General features: G+C 47.6%; 1 protein-coding gene across 2 annotated transcripts in view; it reads right to left on the bottom strand.

The window, feature by feature from the left end:
• DEUP1 (deuterosome assembly protein 1) overlaps positions 1 to 15,355 on the bottom strand; it is a 76,271-nt gene extending 60,916 nt beyond the window's left edge. For both annotated transcript variants that reach the window (XM_081950701.1, XM_081950700.1), the window contains exons 1-3: positions 15,217 to 15,355; positions 14,913 to 14,973; positions 3,876 to 4,047 (exon numbers count right to left, since the gene is read on the bottom strand). In XM_081950701.1, the coding sequence (XP_081806827.1) occupies positions 3,876 to 4,047; positions 14,913 to 14,956 (216 nt within the window). In that variant the 5' untranslated portion in view covers positions 14,957 to 14,973; positions 15,217 to 15,355. The remainder of the gene's footprint in view (positions 1 to 3,875; positions 4,048 to 14,912; positions 14,974 to 15,216) is intronic.
• Positions 15,356 to 15,903: the final 548 nt, after the last annotated feature.

The raw sequence follows: 15,903 nt of genomic DNA, 5'->3' as shown, positions 1-15,903 counted from the left end.
CTTGGCTTTCTAGAAAGAATTGTGTTATGGCTACATAGCATCTAACTCCATACAATCCCCCCTCCTATTTTCCCACAATGGAAAATGCATAGCAGAATAAGAGAAAGGGTGGCAGGCCAAAGACCCAAAAGAAAAGATGGCTGCGGACCTGACACATAAAGAAAAGAAGAACTAGGGATGACACGATAGCAATATCTAAGGGGCTGCTACAAAGACGAAGGGGTCGACCTATTCTCCAAAGCACCTGGAGGCAGGACAAGAAACAACGGATGCTAAGGAATCAAGGAGAGTAGCAACTTAGAACTAAGGAGAAATTTCCTGACAGTGAGAACAATTAACAACGGAGCTAGCAAATTATCGTCCTGTCTCCAACCTTCCTTTTTTAGCGAAGGTTGTTGAGAGTGTGGTGGCTCAGCAGTTCCCGCGTCACCTGGAGGAAGATGATTATCTAGACCCGCGCCAGTCCGGCTTCCGACCCGGTCGCAGCACGGAGACGGCCTTGGTCGCGTTGGTGAATGATCTCTGGAGGGCAAAGGATGGGGGTTGTTCCTCCATCCTTGTCCTATTAGACCTCTCGGCGGCTTTCAATACCATCGACCATGGTATCCTATTGCGCCGTCTGGAGGGGTTGGGGATCGGGGGCACCGTATTGTGGTGGTTCCGCTCCTACCTCTCTGGCCGGACGCAATGTGTGTTGACAGGGGAGCAGAGGTCGACCCCGAGGCCCCTCACTTGTGGGGTCCCACAGGGGTCGATCCTCTCGCCTCTCCTGTTCAACACATATATGAAACCGCTGGGCGAGATCATCCGTGGTTTTGGGGTGAGATATCATCTGTACGCTGATGACACTCAGCTGTATATTTCCACCCCAAACCACCCCAACGAGGCTGTTGAAGTGATGTCCCGTTGTCTGGAAGCCGTGCGAGTCTGGATGGGTGACAACAGGCTCAGGCTCAACCCCTCCAAGACAGAGTGGCTGTGGCTTCCGGCACCCCGGTACAACCAGCACATTCCATCGCTGGCCATCGGGGATGAACAATTAGCCCTGGTGGAATGGGCACGCAATTTGGGCATCCTCCTTGATGCCCGGCTGGCTATGGAAGATCATGTGGCAGCCGTGGCGAGGGGGACGTTCCACCAGGTTCGCCTGGTGCGCCAATTGCGACCCCTTTTGGACCGGGAGGCCCTGCACACAGTCACTCACGCGCTGGTGACGTCTCGCCTGGACTACTGTAATGCTCTCTACATGGGGCTCCCCTTGAGGTGCACCCGGAGACTGCAGTTGGTCCAGAATGCAGCCGCGCGGGTAATTATGGGGAGATCGAGGTTCTCCCATATAACACCGCTCCTGCGCGAGCTGCACTGGCTTCCTGTGGCCTACCGGGTGCGCTTCAAGGTGTTAGTTACCATCTTCAAAGCGCTCCATGGCATCGGGCCTAGTTACCTGCGGGATCGTGTCCTGCCCCATACATCCCTGCGACCCATTCGCTCACACAGAGAGGGTCTCCTCCGGGTGCCGTCCTCTAGAGATTGTCAGAGGGCGGTGCCCAGGAGTAGGTCCTTCTCTGTGGCGGGCCCTACCTTTTGGAACGACCTCCCCCCAGACATTAGAACAACAACCGATCTCCGCTCCTTCCGCAGTAAACTGAAGACCCACCTGTTTCGACTAGCCGGCCTGGCATAATTCGACAACTTTTCCACCCCTAGGTCATTTTTAATTGTCAATTTTAGTTTTTAAACTATTAATGTTATTGGGGTTTTAACCTTTTTCAGTATTGTAATTATTTATTTATTTTTTACCTCCTCTGTATGACACTGTGCTGACTGTTGCTTGTGTACGTCGCCCCGAGTCCCTGTGGGGAGAGGGGGCGACTAATAAGTTTAAATAAATAAATAAATAAATAAATAAATAATCAGTGGAACAACTTGCTCCCAGAAGTTGTGGGTGGTCCAATACTGGAAGTTTTTAAGAAGAGATTGGACAACATTTGTCTGAAATGGTATATGGCAGCGATGGCGAACCTTTTTTGGCTCGCGTGCCATAAGTGGGGGGAGCGCAGGGGGGTCGTGTGTGGGCGTGCCGCTTCCATAATGCAATGTGCGACCCCCAGTGCGCATGCACGCACTACAGGTGCTCCCCCCCCCCATTTTTACATGCTTTTTTCGCTCTCCCCAGGCTCCAGAGGCTTTATAGGAGCCTGGGGAGGGCGAAAACAGCCTCCCCCCCCCGGAGGCATCAGGGAAGTGACTTCCGGTTTGCTCGGAGGGTTGTTTTGATTGCTCCGAAGGCTTCAGGGACCGTGCGGAGGCTTCCCTGACGCCTTCAGAGAGCTCAAAACGACCCTCCGAGCAAACTGGAAGTCACTTCAGGTTTGCTCGGAGGATCGTTTTGAGCGCTCCGAAGGCTTCAGGGACTGTCCAGAAGCTTCCCTGATGCCTTCGGAGGGAATCTGGGGGGGGTGGGGGAGGCTGTTTTCACCCTCCCCAGGCTCTATAGGAGCCTGGGGAGGGCAAAAAATGGCTTTAAAAAAGGGTGAACTCACTCATGTCATAGGTTCGCCATCACTGGTACATGGTTTCCTGCCTGAACCAAGCTAGGTAAGATCATCAGTGCTAGTCTAGTCTGCCAGTGCTAGTCATCAGCGGAAAAGCACTAGTGTGGGGTAATGAAACTGCAAGAGAACAGACAAGCTGATTCCAACCTTGAGCTACAAACCTTCTCCTTTAAAGGTCATAGTTCCCCCACCCCTACTACACACTCCCAAGGTTATGGAGTATATTATTTATTTATTTATTATTATTATTAATTTAGTTTGTCAAATATGTACGAGACAACAGGTATATGTATAAACATGGACATGAGCACATGAAATGAATACAAATAAAAGGGAACAGGACAATGGTGGGTTACGACCAGTACGTCCAGGTACGGGTGTACCGGTGTTTGCCGGGAGCACCGAGTACCATTCCCGTACAGTGCTCCGGAGGGCCCATCTGCCCGCCTGCACTCCTTAGCTGTATTTGAGCTCTTCAGGGCTTCTGTGCATGCGTACAGAGCGTACAGCGCCTGCGCAACGCTCCGCTGAGCAGCTGGAGCGTCGCGGAGGCATCATGGAGCGTTGCAGGCAGTAAGTACACATGTGCATGCCGCGCGCGTTCATGTGGTGGATGCCGGGCCCCGTTGCACCGTACGGTTGCACCGGGATCTGGAATCCACCACTGGAACAGGAGGACAGGGAGGGTAGGCACACTGGTGTGCTTATGCACGCCCCCCCAACAGGCCTCTTAGGAATGGGGCGAGGTCCACGGTAGACAGTTTGGGGTTGAAGCTGTGGGGGTTTGAGGAAGTAACAACAGAGTCAGGTAGAGCATTCCAGGCACTGACCACTCTATTGCTGAAGTCGTATTTTCTGCCTAACAAGGCTAAGATTTCAGCATAGATAAACTTACGGGGCATAAGATAGCGACGGGGGTGAAGTATCAAAAAGAGAACGTCCCTCATGAATCAAGATCTTCTTCTATGTACTATGTATTGTCTATGTCACGAGCGTCAAACCTGTCGTGTCATGTTGCTGTGACATATCACATGATGCCTTTCCCTTCATGGAGCTGGGGTGGGCATGACCTGCGCATGACACATCTGGCCCGTGGGCCGCCAGTTTGACACTCCTGGTCCATGTTGTTTCCTTGGCAACAACAAGGCAAAATGGCTACCGAATCTACTTATTCTACAAGCCTGGAATTTCCTCTGGACTTCTATCCTGCAACTAATCAGGCTGGCTTCTGTTCATCTTGCATGAAATCATCTAAGGCAAATGATGGCATAGACCCTCCCATTCAATGCAATATTCACAAAATAAACGGTGCGACATTACCTCTTGGCCTTTCTGATCTAATTTGCTTTGGGCACTTGCTAACTCTTCATCCCGGATAGTCATTCTTGCTTCCAATCCCTGCATTTTCTTTTCCCATTCCAGTTTCTTCTTGTTTACCATTATGTCGATCTGGTGCATGAGTTGTTGAAGTTCCGCATCACAAGGGATTGATCTAAAAACAACCACTTTGTTTCATTCTTTAAGCAAATCAAAACATGTACAAAACTCATATTTTATCCGGAAAATGGCAACTCTCCCTCTCTGTTATTCTGTTTTTTTGGTTTTGGACTTTGGAAAAGCTCTGCAAGGGAAGAGCACAGGGAGTCCTCGACTTACAACAATTCATTTAGTGATCAAACTTATAACCGTTGGAAAAAGGGGCCTATGATCATTTTTCACAGTTGCAACTTTTGCAGCCTCCCCAGGGTCATGTGATCAAAATTCAGAGGCTTGGCAACTGGTTCATATTTACGACGGTTGCTGTGTCCCAGACTCATGTGATCCCCTTTTGCAACCTTCTGACAAGCAAACTCTATGGGGAAATCAGATTCACTTAACAACTGTGTAATTAACTTAACAAACTGCCGTGTTTCACTTAATAATTATGGCAGGAAATGTTGTAAGATGGGGAAAAACTCACTTAACAACATCTATTTTGGGCTCAATTGTGATCATAAGTTGAGGACTACCTGTATGTAGACACTGCTCATTTCTAAGTTTAGATCCCCTGATGATGTGTTCACATCAAGCTTTGGGGTGCCATTAAGTCAAACAAAAGTAAATATTGTAATTTGTTCCCCAAGGGACTTTCCACACAGCTGCATCATCTGGCTGTGAGATGCCACCCCCCCCTTACCTTTTGCCACGTCCTCCCAATGGATCCTCCAACTTGTAGCTCAGTGATGGCGAACCTATGGCACATGTGCCACAAGTGGCACGTGGAGCCATTTGTCAGGGCACGTGAGGCGCTGCCCTGTCAGCTGGCCCGCACGCATGCGCGCGCGGGCCAGCTGAGTTCACCTTTTTAAAAGCCATTTTTCGCCCTCCCCAGGCTCCTATGAAGCCTCTGGAGCCTGGGGAGGCCGAAAAGAACCTCCTCTGCCCCCCCCCCCTGAGGCCCTCCGGAGGCTTCAGGGACCATCCGGAGGCTTCCCTGACGCCTTCGGAGCGCTTAAAACAACCCTCCGAGCCGGTTTGCTCAGAGGATCCTTTTAAGCGCTCCGAAGGCTTCAGGGACCGCCCGGCCCAAAAGAAGGATACTGTCAAATCTCCATTCCCTCCCTACTCCAGGGGAAGGATACTGTAAAATCTCCATTCCCTCCCCACTCCAAGGGAATGGAGATTTGACAGTATCCTTCCCCTGGAGTGGGGTGGGAATGGAGATTTGACAGTATCCTTCCCCTGGAGTGGGGTGGGAATGGAGATTTGACAGTATCCTTCCCCTGGAGTGGGGTGGGAATGGAGATTTGACAGTATCCTTCCCCTGGAGTGGGGTGGGAATGGAGATTTGACAGTATCCTTCCCCTGGAGTGGGGTGGGAATGGAGATTTGACAGTATCCTTCCTCTGGAGTGGGGTGGGAATGGAGATTTGACAGTATCCTTCCCCTGGAGTGGGGTGGGAATGGAGATTTGACAGTATCCTTCCCCTGGAGTGGGGTGGGAATGGAGATTTGACAGTATCCTTCCCCTGGAGTGGGGTGGGAATGGAGATTTGACAGTATCCTTCCCCTGGAGTGGGGTGGGAATGGAGATTTTTACAGTATCCTTCCCCTGGAGTGGGGAGGGAATGAAGATTTTACAGTATCCTTCCCCTGGAGTAGGGTGGGAATGGAGATTTTACAGTATCCTTCCCCTGGAGTAGGGTGGGAATGGAGATTTCACAGTATCCTTCCCCTGGAGTGGGGAGGGAATGGAGATTTTACAGTATCCTTCCCCTGGAGTGGGGTGGGAATGGAGATTTGACAGTATCCTTCCCCTGGAGTAGGGTGGGAATGGAGATTTTTACAGTATCCTTCCCCTGGAGTAGGATGGGAATGGAGATTTTACAGTATCCTTCCCCTGGAGTAGGGTGGGAATGGAGATTTTTACAGTATCCTTCCCCTGGAGTGGGGTGGGAATGGAGATTTGACAGTATCCTTCCCCTGGAGTAGGGTGGGAATGGAGATTTTTACAGTATCCTTCCCCTGGAGTAGGATGGGAATGGAGATTTTACAGTATCCTTCCCCTGGAGTAGGGTGGGAATGGAGATTTTTACAGTATCCTTCCCCTGGAGTGGGGAGGGAATGGAGATTTTACAGTATCCTTCCCCTGGAGTAGGGTGGGAATGGAGATTTTTACAGTATCCTTCCCCTGGAGTGGGGAGGGAATGGAGATTTTACAGTATCCTTCCCCTGGAGTAGGGTGGGAATGGAGATTTTACAGTATCCTTCCCCTGGAGTGGGGTGGGAATGGAGATTTTACAGTATCCTTCCCCTGGAGTGGGGTGGGAATGGAGATTTTACAGTATCCTTCCCCTGGAGTGGGGTGGGAATGGAGATTTTACAGTATCCTTCCCCTGGAGTGGGGTGGGAATGGAGATTTTACAGTATCCTTCCCCTATCATGCCCATCAAGCCATGCCACGTCCACCAAGCCACGCCCACAGAACCTTTAATAAAAAATTTTGAATCCCACCACTGGCCCTACATGATCATGTGACCACATTTCGGGCACTTGACAATCAGCTCGCATTTATAAAGGGTTGCAGCATCCCACACTCACATGGCAAAAACTACCCATTGAGTAAGCTGAATTCGGACTTATGTCCATGCGATTTGCTTACCAACCGCAGGGCTCACTTAATGAACATCATAAAAATAGTTGTAAAATCGAGTCTGGTCAAATAGGGACTCAGCTTATGACCGCCAAGACTTATGACCAAAATCCTGGTCTCAATTATGGATGTAAGTCGAGGGCTTTGTGTAATAGGTCAAGGTTGTCTCTTTGACAGGAAAATAAATAAATAATCCCAAAGTTCATGGAATCTCTTCTTGATGATGTACTATCCCACCAGTTACATGAAAGCGTTTGAAGTGGCCCAATTAGATAACAATTAAAAATGTTTTTCAACAAGATTCCTTTGATGGGGGGGGGAACGAGGGTAAATGATCAAACTGCAAACCTTTTCCTAATTAGCAAGTTTATTAGCGTGCCAGAGAGTTAAAGAAAGAAAACTCCCCTTCTTTGACCAGGTTTGGAAAGTAATTTTAGCGACTAATGAGGGTCAATTAAGAAATCCCCCTCCTAATGAAAAGCACTTAGCCCCATCGTGGCTCCATAGCCTAGTAAATGAAATCTTAAATTCTTCAGTGTCAAACGTTAGGGTGCTAATTAACAGGCTGATTGGCTTTTGTGTCTGTAATAGTGACACAATATGATTTGCATTATTTGTGGTTTTCTGTATAAATCTCTAGAAGACTGTTTCACAATCTCAGCAACTTGAAGCTGTGTGGACTTCAATTATTCTGTGTTGCGATGTGTTGCAAGTCGACCAAGGCGATTGAATAAGTTTTTTACGGAGGAAAAATACTGGGAGTTGAAATCCATGCATCTTAAAGTTGCTGAGATTGAGAGACAGTGCTCTAGAACCTCCTTAGATTCTCAAGTATAAGTTCTCACCCAGCTCCCCAAACTCGACAAACCCTCTAAAGTGAACTCAAAAGATTCCTTTAATTAGGAATGCCGGCAACCCCGGCAAAAAGTTTCCTTCTCAACGCTAGAAGATGCATACTTGTCTGCCACATCTATTCATCTCTGCACCCTGCCTTTTATCCCCCAGAGCTAGGGTGGGGCTTCATTAGCAGCGGTGCCTCTTCTGTCCCACGGACCGGCCCATATATTTCCACTGCTCTCCTCTCCTCTGCCTTCTGTGCATCCGCATGTCAGGCACTGGGCTCAGATGTTCATCCTCTTCCACCTCCAGACCTGGGGATTGTTGACTCTCCATCTGACAGATGGTCCAGGCGCCACTTCTCTCTCTCTCTCTCTGCCAGCTCCCTTCCCTCTTTCCCTTCGGAGCTCTCAGGTTTCCTTGATGCTGACCCTGACTCCCACGCTGCCTCCTTCTTCTTTGATTTGGCTGCAGCCGACAGGCCACAGCAGTGTATTCAAAACCTAAAGAAGTTTTGAAATCTCATCTCGTCCTCAACTTGCCGCTATTCGTTTAGTGAACATTCGAAGTTACAAGGACACTTTAAAAAATGCCTAATGACTATTTTCCACACTTACAACCGTCGTAGCATCCCCATAGTCGCACGATCAAAATTCAGATGCTGGGCAACAGGTTCGCATATATTTATGATGGTTACAGTGTCCTTAAATCCTACTCAATGTCTACATGCTATTTTCTTTTTTTAGAAGAGTATGGCAGGATTTTTTTTAAATTTTCCAGCTTATTGTGGTATTGTATATCCAGGTACTAATCTGATCTGCTCTTCTTATGTTTCCAAATTCTGTCCTTATCTGCTAGATTCTGCCAATTTGTAAGGCTATTTAGAAATAAGCCTCACTAAAAAGTAATGGGCTATTTCAAATCTAATGGGTCTTCCTTGCTAAACTGCTGCTTAGCTAGCCATGAAGAAGCAGTGGAAACATGTCATCCATCTATCACACCTCCCTTTACACGCCAGCTTCAAACCTCTCATTTAAACCAGAATCCCCCATTACTCTGCTAATAGGGAGCTCTGGGATAATACTGGCTTACAGACTGGAATCATGCAAAGATATTCTGCTAAAACCTGGTTGGAATAACAATTGGCTGGGAACACATATAGAACAAGCAATACTGAAAAGTAAAGCAATTACACGATGGCTTGGAGCCGTGTTTCCTAACTTTGGCAAGTGTAAGACATGTGGGCCAACTCTCAGAATCCCCCAGCCAGCATTTATTCTGGAAAATAAACCAGTTTTTCTGGTTCATCCAAATGAGCCATAATCGGTAAATTTTATTTATATTCATTAATCCCAACTACACAAAGGTGTGTGTTCTGAACACACACACACACCACGCGTGTGAATAAACCAGAACACAGGCTTGGCTGTTTGCCCTGTTTAATTACTGAGATAACCAATCCTTTGGCTGAGGGCCCAGACAACTCACATTCAAATGAAGCCACGCATAGTCCAAACGAACAGACACGGCTAGAATACACAGATAAATTTTCTTAACTACTAATTCGAACCGTTGTTTCCTGCAAATGTCCCCTCCCAACGCCTCACCTATAATCTCTCTTGGGAGGGGCCAATCCACAACCACCTGTGCCCAATCATCTTCTGTGAGTCTGCCTACGGAGTTGCTGCTTCCGTTTCTCAGCCCTTCTCAATCTAGCATCAGGGACAAACTGCCTTTGATCCTCCCCACTGCTCCATGCCTCAGGCACCTCCTGGTGGCCAACCAGCCTCTCTGGTCCCTGCTCTGAGTCTGAACCCTGCACAGAGTCCTCCATATCGTCCAGGGCAGACTCATATGGTTCCTCGCTATCCAAGTCCATCAGCAGCTCAAACGGATCCTGCTGGACCACAACAGGTGTGTAAACATGTTAGGTCGTTCAAGGTTTTTTTTTTTCCAGAGAGGTATTTTTTTATAGGCCCAGAGCAAGTTTTATCAATGAGTAATAAATTCCCGGGAGAGGTATTTGTATTTTATATATTGTTGTGGAGTTGACTATCAAGAGCCATAGTGATGCAGTACAAAGAAGGGTTCCCAGCGGTTTGGCCCGGTTCGGCCGAGTAGATAGTAACTCAGCCTGCCATGCCCCCAACCCGGTTCTATTGTCAGCACCGCCATCTTGATCTTTGTTTCTGCGCATGCGCAGAACAATCTTCTTTGCAAAAAATGTATCCCCCCCCCCGTTTTAACATTGTGCGCATGCACAGACCTTTTCAGGTGCAAACGTGCAGAGCCCACATTCGGCATGCACACGAGTGAAGCGAGCGCTCACAAAAAAAAATGGTGCGCCGAACCGGCAGTAATGCTGGAAGCAACACATCCCTGGTACAGTGGTTAGAATGCAGTACTGCAGGCTACTCCTGCTGATTGCCAGCTGCCGGCAGATCGAATCTCACCAGGCTCAAAATTGACTCAGCCTTCCATCCTTCCAAGGTGGGTAAAATGAGGACCCAGATTGTTGGGGGCAATAGGCTGACTCTGAAAACCGCTTAGAGAGGGCTGTAAAAGCACTGTAAAGCGGTATATAAGTCTAAGTGCTATTGCTATTGCTATCTGTCCCTGCAACATTCACCTTTCAACCATGCTCACCACTGAGGACAATCCATTTTGTTAGTCACCAGCAGAGCAGCAAGACTCATACCCAGTTTATCACTCTACAAACAAGCCATTACTGTAAGGGTAATCCTCGACTTAGAACCACAACTGAGCCCCAAATTTTCAGTGCTCTATATGCGTTCTATAAGTGTTCCCAGCCAACTGAGAATTGTTCTACCAACCATGGCTTAGCACAATATTTTTGCATGATGCCAAGTCAGTCGGACAAATTTCTGTTGCTACGCAAGACAGCTGTTAAGGGAGCCTTGCCCCATTTTACAAACTTTTCTTGCCACCGCCGTTAAATGAATCACTGCAGCTGTTCAGTTAGTAACGTGGCTGTTAGGTGAGTCTGTCTTCCCCATTGACTTTGCTTGTCAGAAAGTCACAAAAGGCGATCCTGGGACACTGCAAGCTGTTATAAATACGGACGAGTTGCCAAGCATCTGAAATTTGATCACGTGACCATAGGGATGCTGCAATGGTCAAAAGTGTAAAAAAAGAGTCATAAATAGGTGTTTTCAGTGGCATTGTAACTTTGAATGGTCACTAAATGAATGTTTGTAAGTCGAGGACAGTGGTGGGTTTCAAATCCCGTTCTAACCAGTATGGTTGGAACGGGCCCGGCGGCGTCCTCATGGATGGGCGCTGTGCGCGAATGCGTCTTAGTGCCTCTGCGATGCTCCATGATGCTCCAGCTGCTCCGCGGAGCATCGTGCAGGCGCTGTATGTGCCCTGCGCGTGCGCGGAAGCACAGAAGCCTTCAAACACAGGTAAGGAGCTCGGGCAGGCATGTGGGCCCTCCCGAGCACCGTACCGGAACGGTATCCGGTGCTCCAGACTGGCTCCGGTACGCCCGTACCGGGGCACACCGCCTACAACCCACCACTGGTCGAGGACTATCTGTACATTGATATAACGAAGCTAGGATTTATGTTAAGGATCCCGAAAGAGGAAAGTTTACAAAAACTGTTGACATTTAATGCTGATAGAATATTGAGCAGTTGATGCAAAGGAAAAAGTGCTATTAGCATAGCAATCTTATGCCTATATACATAAGACTTTTTTGTTTATTTATTTTATTTTTATTTTTTTAATTTGTCAAGCATGTATAAGGTAACAGATATAAGTATAAACAGGATTATGAATACATGAAATGGATACGAACAAATGGGGACATTAGGACAGGGACGGTAGGCACTTTGGTGCCCTTATGCACGCACCTTGCTGGCCTCTTAAAAATGGGGTGAGGTCAACAGTAGACAGTCTAGAGTTAAGGTTTTTGGGGTTTGGGGAAGAAACCACAGAGTCAGGTAGAGCATTCCAGGCGTTGACCCCTCTGTTGCTGAAGTCATATTTTCTGCAATCGAGTTTGGAGCGGCCCCGCCCACCGTCCGAGGCCCTCAAGGAAGCCTCCGGAGCACGAAAAACTGGCCCTACGGGCAAACTGGAAGTTCGAGAATGTACTTCTGGTTTGGCCGTAGGGCTGTTTTTCGCCCTCTGGAGGCTTAAAAGAAGGCCAAAGTCAGCTGGCCAGCGTGTGTGCGCGCGCTGGAGCTGACAGGGCAACACCTCGCGTGTCCTAACAAATGGCTCCGCATGTCAACTGTGGCACACGTGCCATAGGTTCGCCATCACAGGCATAAGGTATTCTGTTGCGAGCAGAAGAGTGGAGGACTCTTCACATGAAATATCTCTAATATCTTTAAATGAGAGGTCGTAAATTTGGGATATTCCATGGAGGGTCACAGATTTCTCCATTCCTACCTTAGACCAAAGATAGCAAATCAGGGCCAGGAGAGATGAAAAAAACCCAATCTGGTTCATCCAGTCATTTTTATCTATCTTATGGTGCATTTTTAGTCAGCATGTGGTCAATTCTTCCTCTTTATCTGCTCTGCCAAAAAAGTCACTTTTAACAACTTTGGGAAAGAACTACGGTTCTTTCTTTTCTTTGGCTGAACCACAAGGTCATGGCTAGAAAAAATGCAGAGAACCAAAAGGATACCTTATATATCTCTTACAAAACTGTATTAATAAAAAAGGGATAATCATTGTAAGATGCTTTTAGGGGCTCAGAGTGCTTTATGTGCATTAACCTGTTCTAATCTTTGCATCCCCTTTTTAAAGGAAGAAAAGACGTAGCAACAGGACCAGAAGTGGAGAAAGAAATTTGCGGGAAGGCATCTTAGGGACAAGATTTGAACCAGTAATGGCTGCCTTATGTAACTCATTTTAAGATTAACTATACTACATCACTGCATTGGAGTGTTTTTACACTTCATATAAGATTCCTTTCTGACTAGGTATTTTAGGAAGCAGTTATTTCTAGCACTAGCGCTTAAACTTATATACCGCTTCACAGTGCTTTTACAGCCCTCTCTAAGTGGTTTTACAGAGTCAGCCTCTTGCCCCCAACAATCTGGGTCCTCATTTGACCCACCTTGGAAGGATGGGAGGCTGAGTCAACCTTGAGCCTGGTGAGATTTGAACTGCCAAGTTGCAGGCAGCCGGCAATCAGCAGAAGTAGCATGCACTCTAACCACTGCGCCATCAAGGCGCAAAACAAATGATTCTTCCAATTGACCTTCAATTGCCAGGATACCCCAGTAGACTGAGCCAATTGGGAAATTATAATAGTCGAAATTCACACTATATGTTTGAGCATTACTTTGAGGAGCTGATTACTTTAGATGCTAGTTTATATAACCCAATCTCTACAGATTAGAATCGAGTTCCTCCATTACCTATTTCACACAATCTGACTGCTTTCGAGGAAACCATCAGAAGACCTAGTGATCCCACAAATCCCTTCTAAGCAGAAGAACACAGACACTGACATCCCCTAAATTCTTGAAGATGTTACCTAACCTGGTAATAAGACATTTGGAAACCAACCCACAAGCTCAAAGAACAAATCTCCACCCCATATATGCTAACTAAATTGCCAGACCAATCCTCGAATACAGCTCGCCAGCCTGGGATCCACACTGTATATCGGACATTAACACAATTGAGCGAGTCCAGAGGTATTTCACCAGAAGAGTCCTCCATTCCTCTGCTCACAATAGAATTCCCTATGCCACCAGGATTGAAATTTTGGGCTTGGACAACCTGGAACTATGCCAACTAAGGTCTAACCTAAGTGTAGTACACAAAATTGTCTGCTACAATGTCCTTACCTGTCATTGACTACTTCAACTTCAACCGCAATAATACAAAGGCAAACAATCGATACAAACTCAAGGTAAACCACTCCAAACTCGATTGCAGAAAATATGACTTCAGCAGCAGAGGGGTCAACACCTGGAATGCTCTACCCGACTCTGTTGTTACATCCTCAAACCCCCATAGCTTCAACCTTAAACTGTCTACCGTGGACCTCGCCCCCATTCCTAAGAGGTCTGTAGGAGGGGTGCATAAGCGCACCAGCGTGCCTACCGTCCAGTGGTGGGTTTCAAATTTTTTTAGAAGCTCTTCTGTAGGTGTGGCCTGCTTTGTGGGAGTGGCTTGCTGGCCACATGACAGGTGGGAGTGGCTCAGCAGTCATGTGATTGGGTGGGCATGGCCAACTTGTAAAATGTGGTGAAACTCACTTAACGCTCTTGCTTAGCAACCAAAATGTTGGCTCAGGAACTCTGGCATTTGAAGCACATAAGTCTTAAAGCTGTCAAGTTACAAGACCTTTGAGCCCCTAACCCTTTAGAAAAAAAAACCCAGGGGTGTTCAAACTTGAGAGCTTTAAGACTTGTGGACTTCAACTCCCAGAATTCCTCCTCTCGCTCTTCATCTTGATGATGTGCGGACGGGCGGGGGGAGGGAGCTGGAACCGGTTCTAAACGGCACTGTAGATTTGTGGAACCTCTTCTATAGAAGAGGTTAGAACTGGCAGGAACCCACCCCTGCTACCGTCCCTGTCCGAATGTCCCCATTTATTTGTACCCATTTCCTCTGTTCACGTCCATGTTTATACTTATGCCTTTTATCTCGTACGTTTGACAAACTAAATAAATAAAAGAATAAATAAAATTAATTCATTAATTAATCATCCTCTAGAGTCTAGCAGCCATCGATGCCCTATTCACACGCTGTCTGAATAGGCTACAGGTAAAATCTACCACCTGAATATTTTGTATACTGCAAAATGATTTTTTTTTAAAAAAAAATAATGTACATACAATGTTTAATCATTTATGTATAAGTGATAGCCTTATTTTGTTTATATATATTTTCCTTTCTTTTCAGTTGGCTTTTTCTTGCATTTGGGGTATTTTTGTCTATTTTGTTGTTTTTTAAAATATACCCTTTTTTTTAAAAAAAAGAATGCTTTTTGCAGCCTCCGACTGGCTACTGGTAAAATCGGCTACAAAGAAATGCAGCTTAACTTCTGAATACGCTGTCCAGCGATATCGATAATCTGAAGTTTCCTCTTTTCCATTCAACTCTCTAAAAAGATCAGAGAAGCTTGAAAAGATAAGCACCAGCTCTGCCCTTTTAAAGAAGGGTTTCCTAAATGCTATTGATCTGTTCCATTCCTTCAATGAATGTGTGCTAATCCTTATTAATTCAGGGTTCAAGGAGAGAATTAAAATAAGCCACCTGTGCTCTAGAGGCTCCAAAGTTGCTTCCTGTCTTGTATAGGTCTCCTGCGTGAGCAGGGGGTTGGACTAGATGACCTCCAAGGTCCCTTCCAACTCTGTTACTGTTTTTTTTTAAAGGGTCAAATCGAACCTTACCTAGCCATCATTTGTTCTTGCAGTCCCTCTATGGTCTTCTCCATCCTGGTCTTGATCAGATCTGTTTAAAAAGGGAAAACAGAAAGAGGGGAAAAAGTTTAGTTCGCCTTTTTTGCAGAGGAGCAAACTTTCTTTCTCTTCACAGAGACTGTCGGTGGAGTAAAAAAACTCGGGTTCGAGTCGACAGGTGTCATTTCCGAATCTGGAAAGAGGTCCTCTGAGCATACGCAGAGCGCGCGCCTCAAGAATGCCCTAGGGCTGGGCCGGCGCCCTTTTTCTGGGGGGGGGGGTTCCAAGAGCTCACCTGGAGGGGCTTCTCAGGACTCTCCCATCCACCTGCGGGTCCCCGCGGCTCTAGTCACGCAGGCGGGGAAGACGCCTCGCATCTCGGCCACCCTCCCGCCGAGGCTGCCGCCTTTCGTGGCCACGCCCCCTTCGGCCCGGGCGGCAGTTGCAGGCGGGGCCGGCAGGCTTCTCCCGTTGCTAAGGCGACGGGGCAAGCCGGGGGGAACCCCCGAGGGGGCGGAGCCAAAACAGACGCCGCTCACGCCGGGGCCGCTGGATTCATAGAATCTCCATAGATAGAAAAGTCGCTTAATATCGCTGCGAGTCCGTTGCGAGTCCCCGTCGCCACTTCCTCCCACCCACTCCCCGCTCTCTTTGAGAGTCCGAGTGGGAGGGGCTACTACAGGTAGTCCTCGACTTACGACCGCAACGGAGCCCAACATTTCCGTGGCTAAGCCAAGCCTTTCTTGAGTTTGGCTCCGCTTTGCGACCTTCCTTGCCTCCGTTGTTAAGGGAATCGCTGCGCCGGTTGTGAAGTCAGCCTCGCTTCCCCATTTGACTTTGCTTGTCAGAAGGTCGCAAAAAGGGGGAGGGGGGGTGTCGCGTAACCTGGGGACACAGCAGCGGTCATAAATAGGAACCCCTGGCCAAGCCTCTGAATTTGGATCCCATGATCACTGGGGATGCTGCGAAGGTCGTAACTGTG

The sequence above is a fragment of the Natrix helvetica genome, assembly GCF_964273705.1.
Source record: "Natrix helvetica genome assembly, chromosome: 4".
NCBI classification, from domain to species: domain Eukaryota; kingdom Metazoa; phylum Chordata; class Lepidosauria; order Squamata; family Natricidae; genus Natrix; species Natrix helvetica.
Note: the sequence above shows the minus strand (reverse complement) of the source record. Positions and strands in the feature narration are given on the sequence as shown.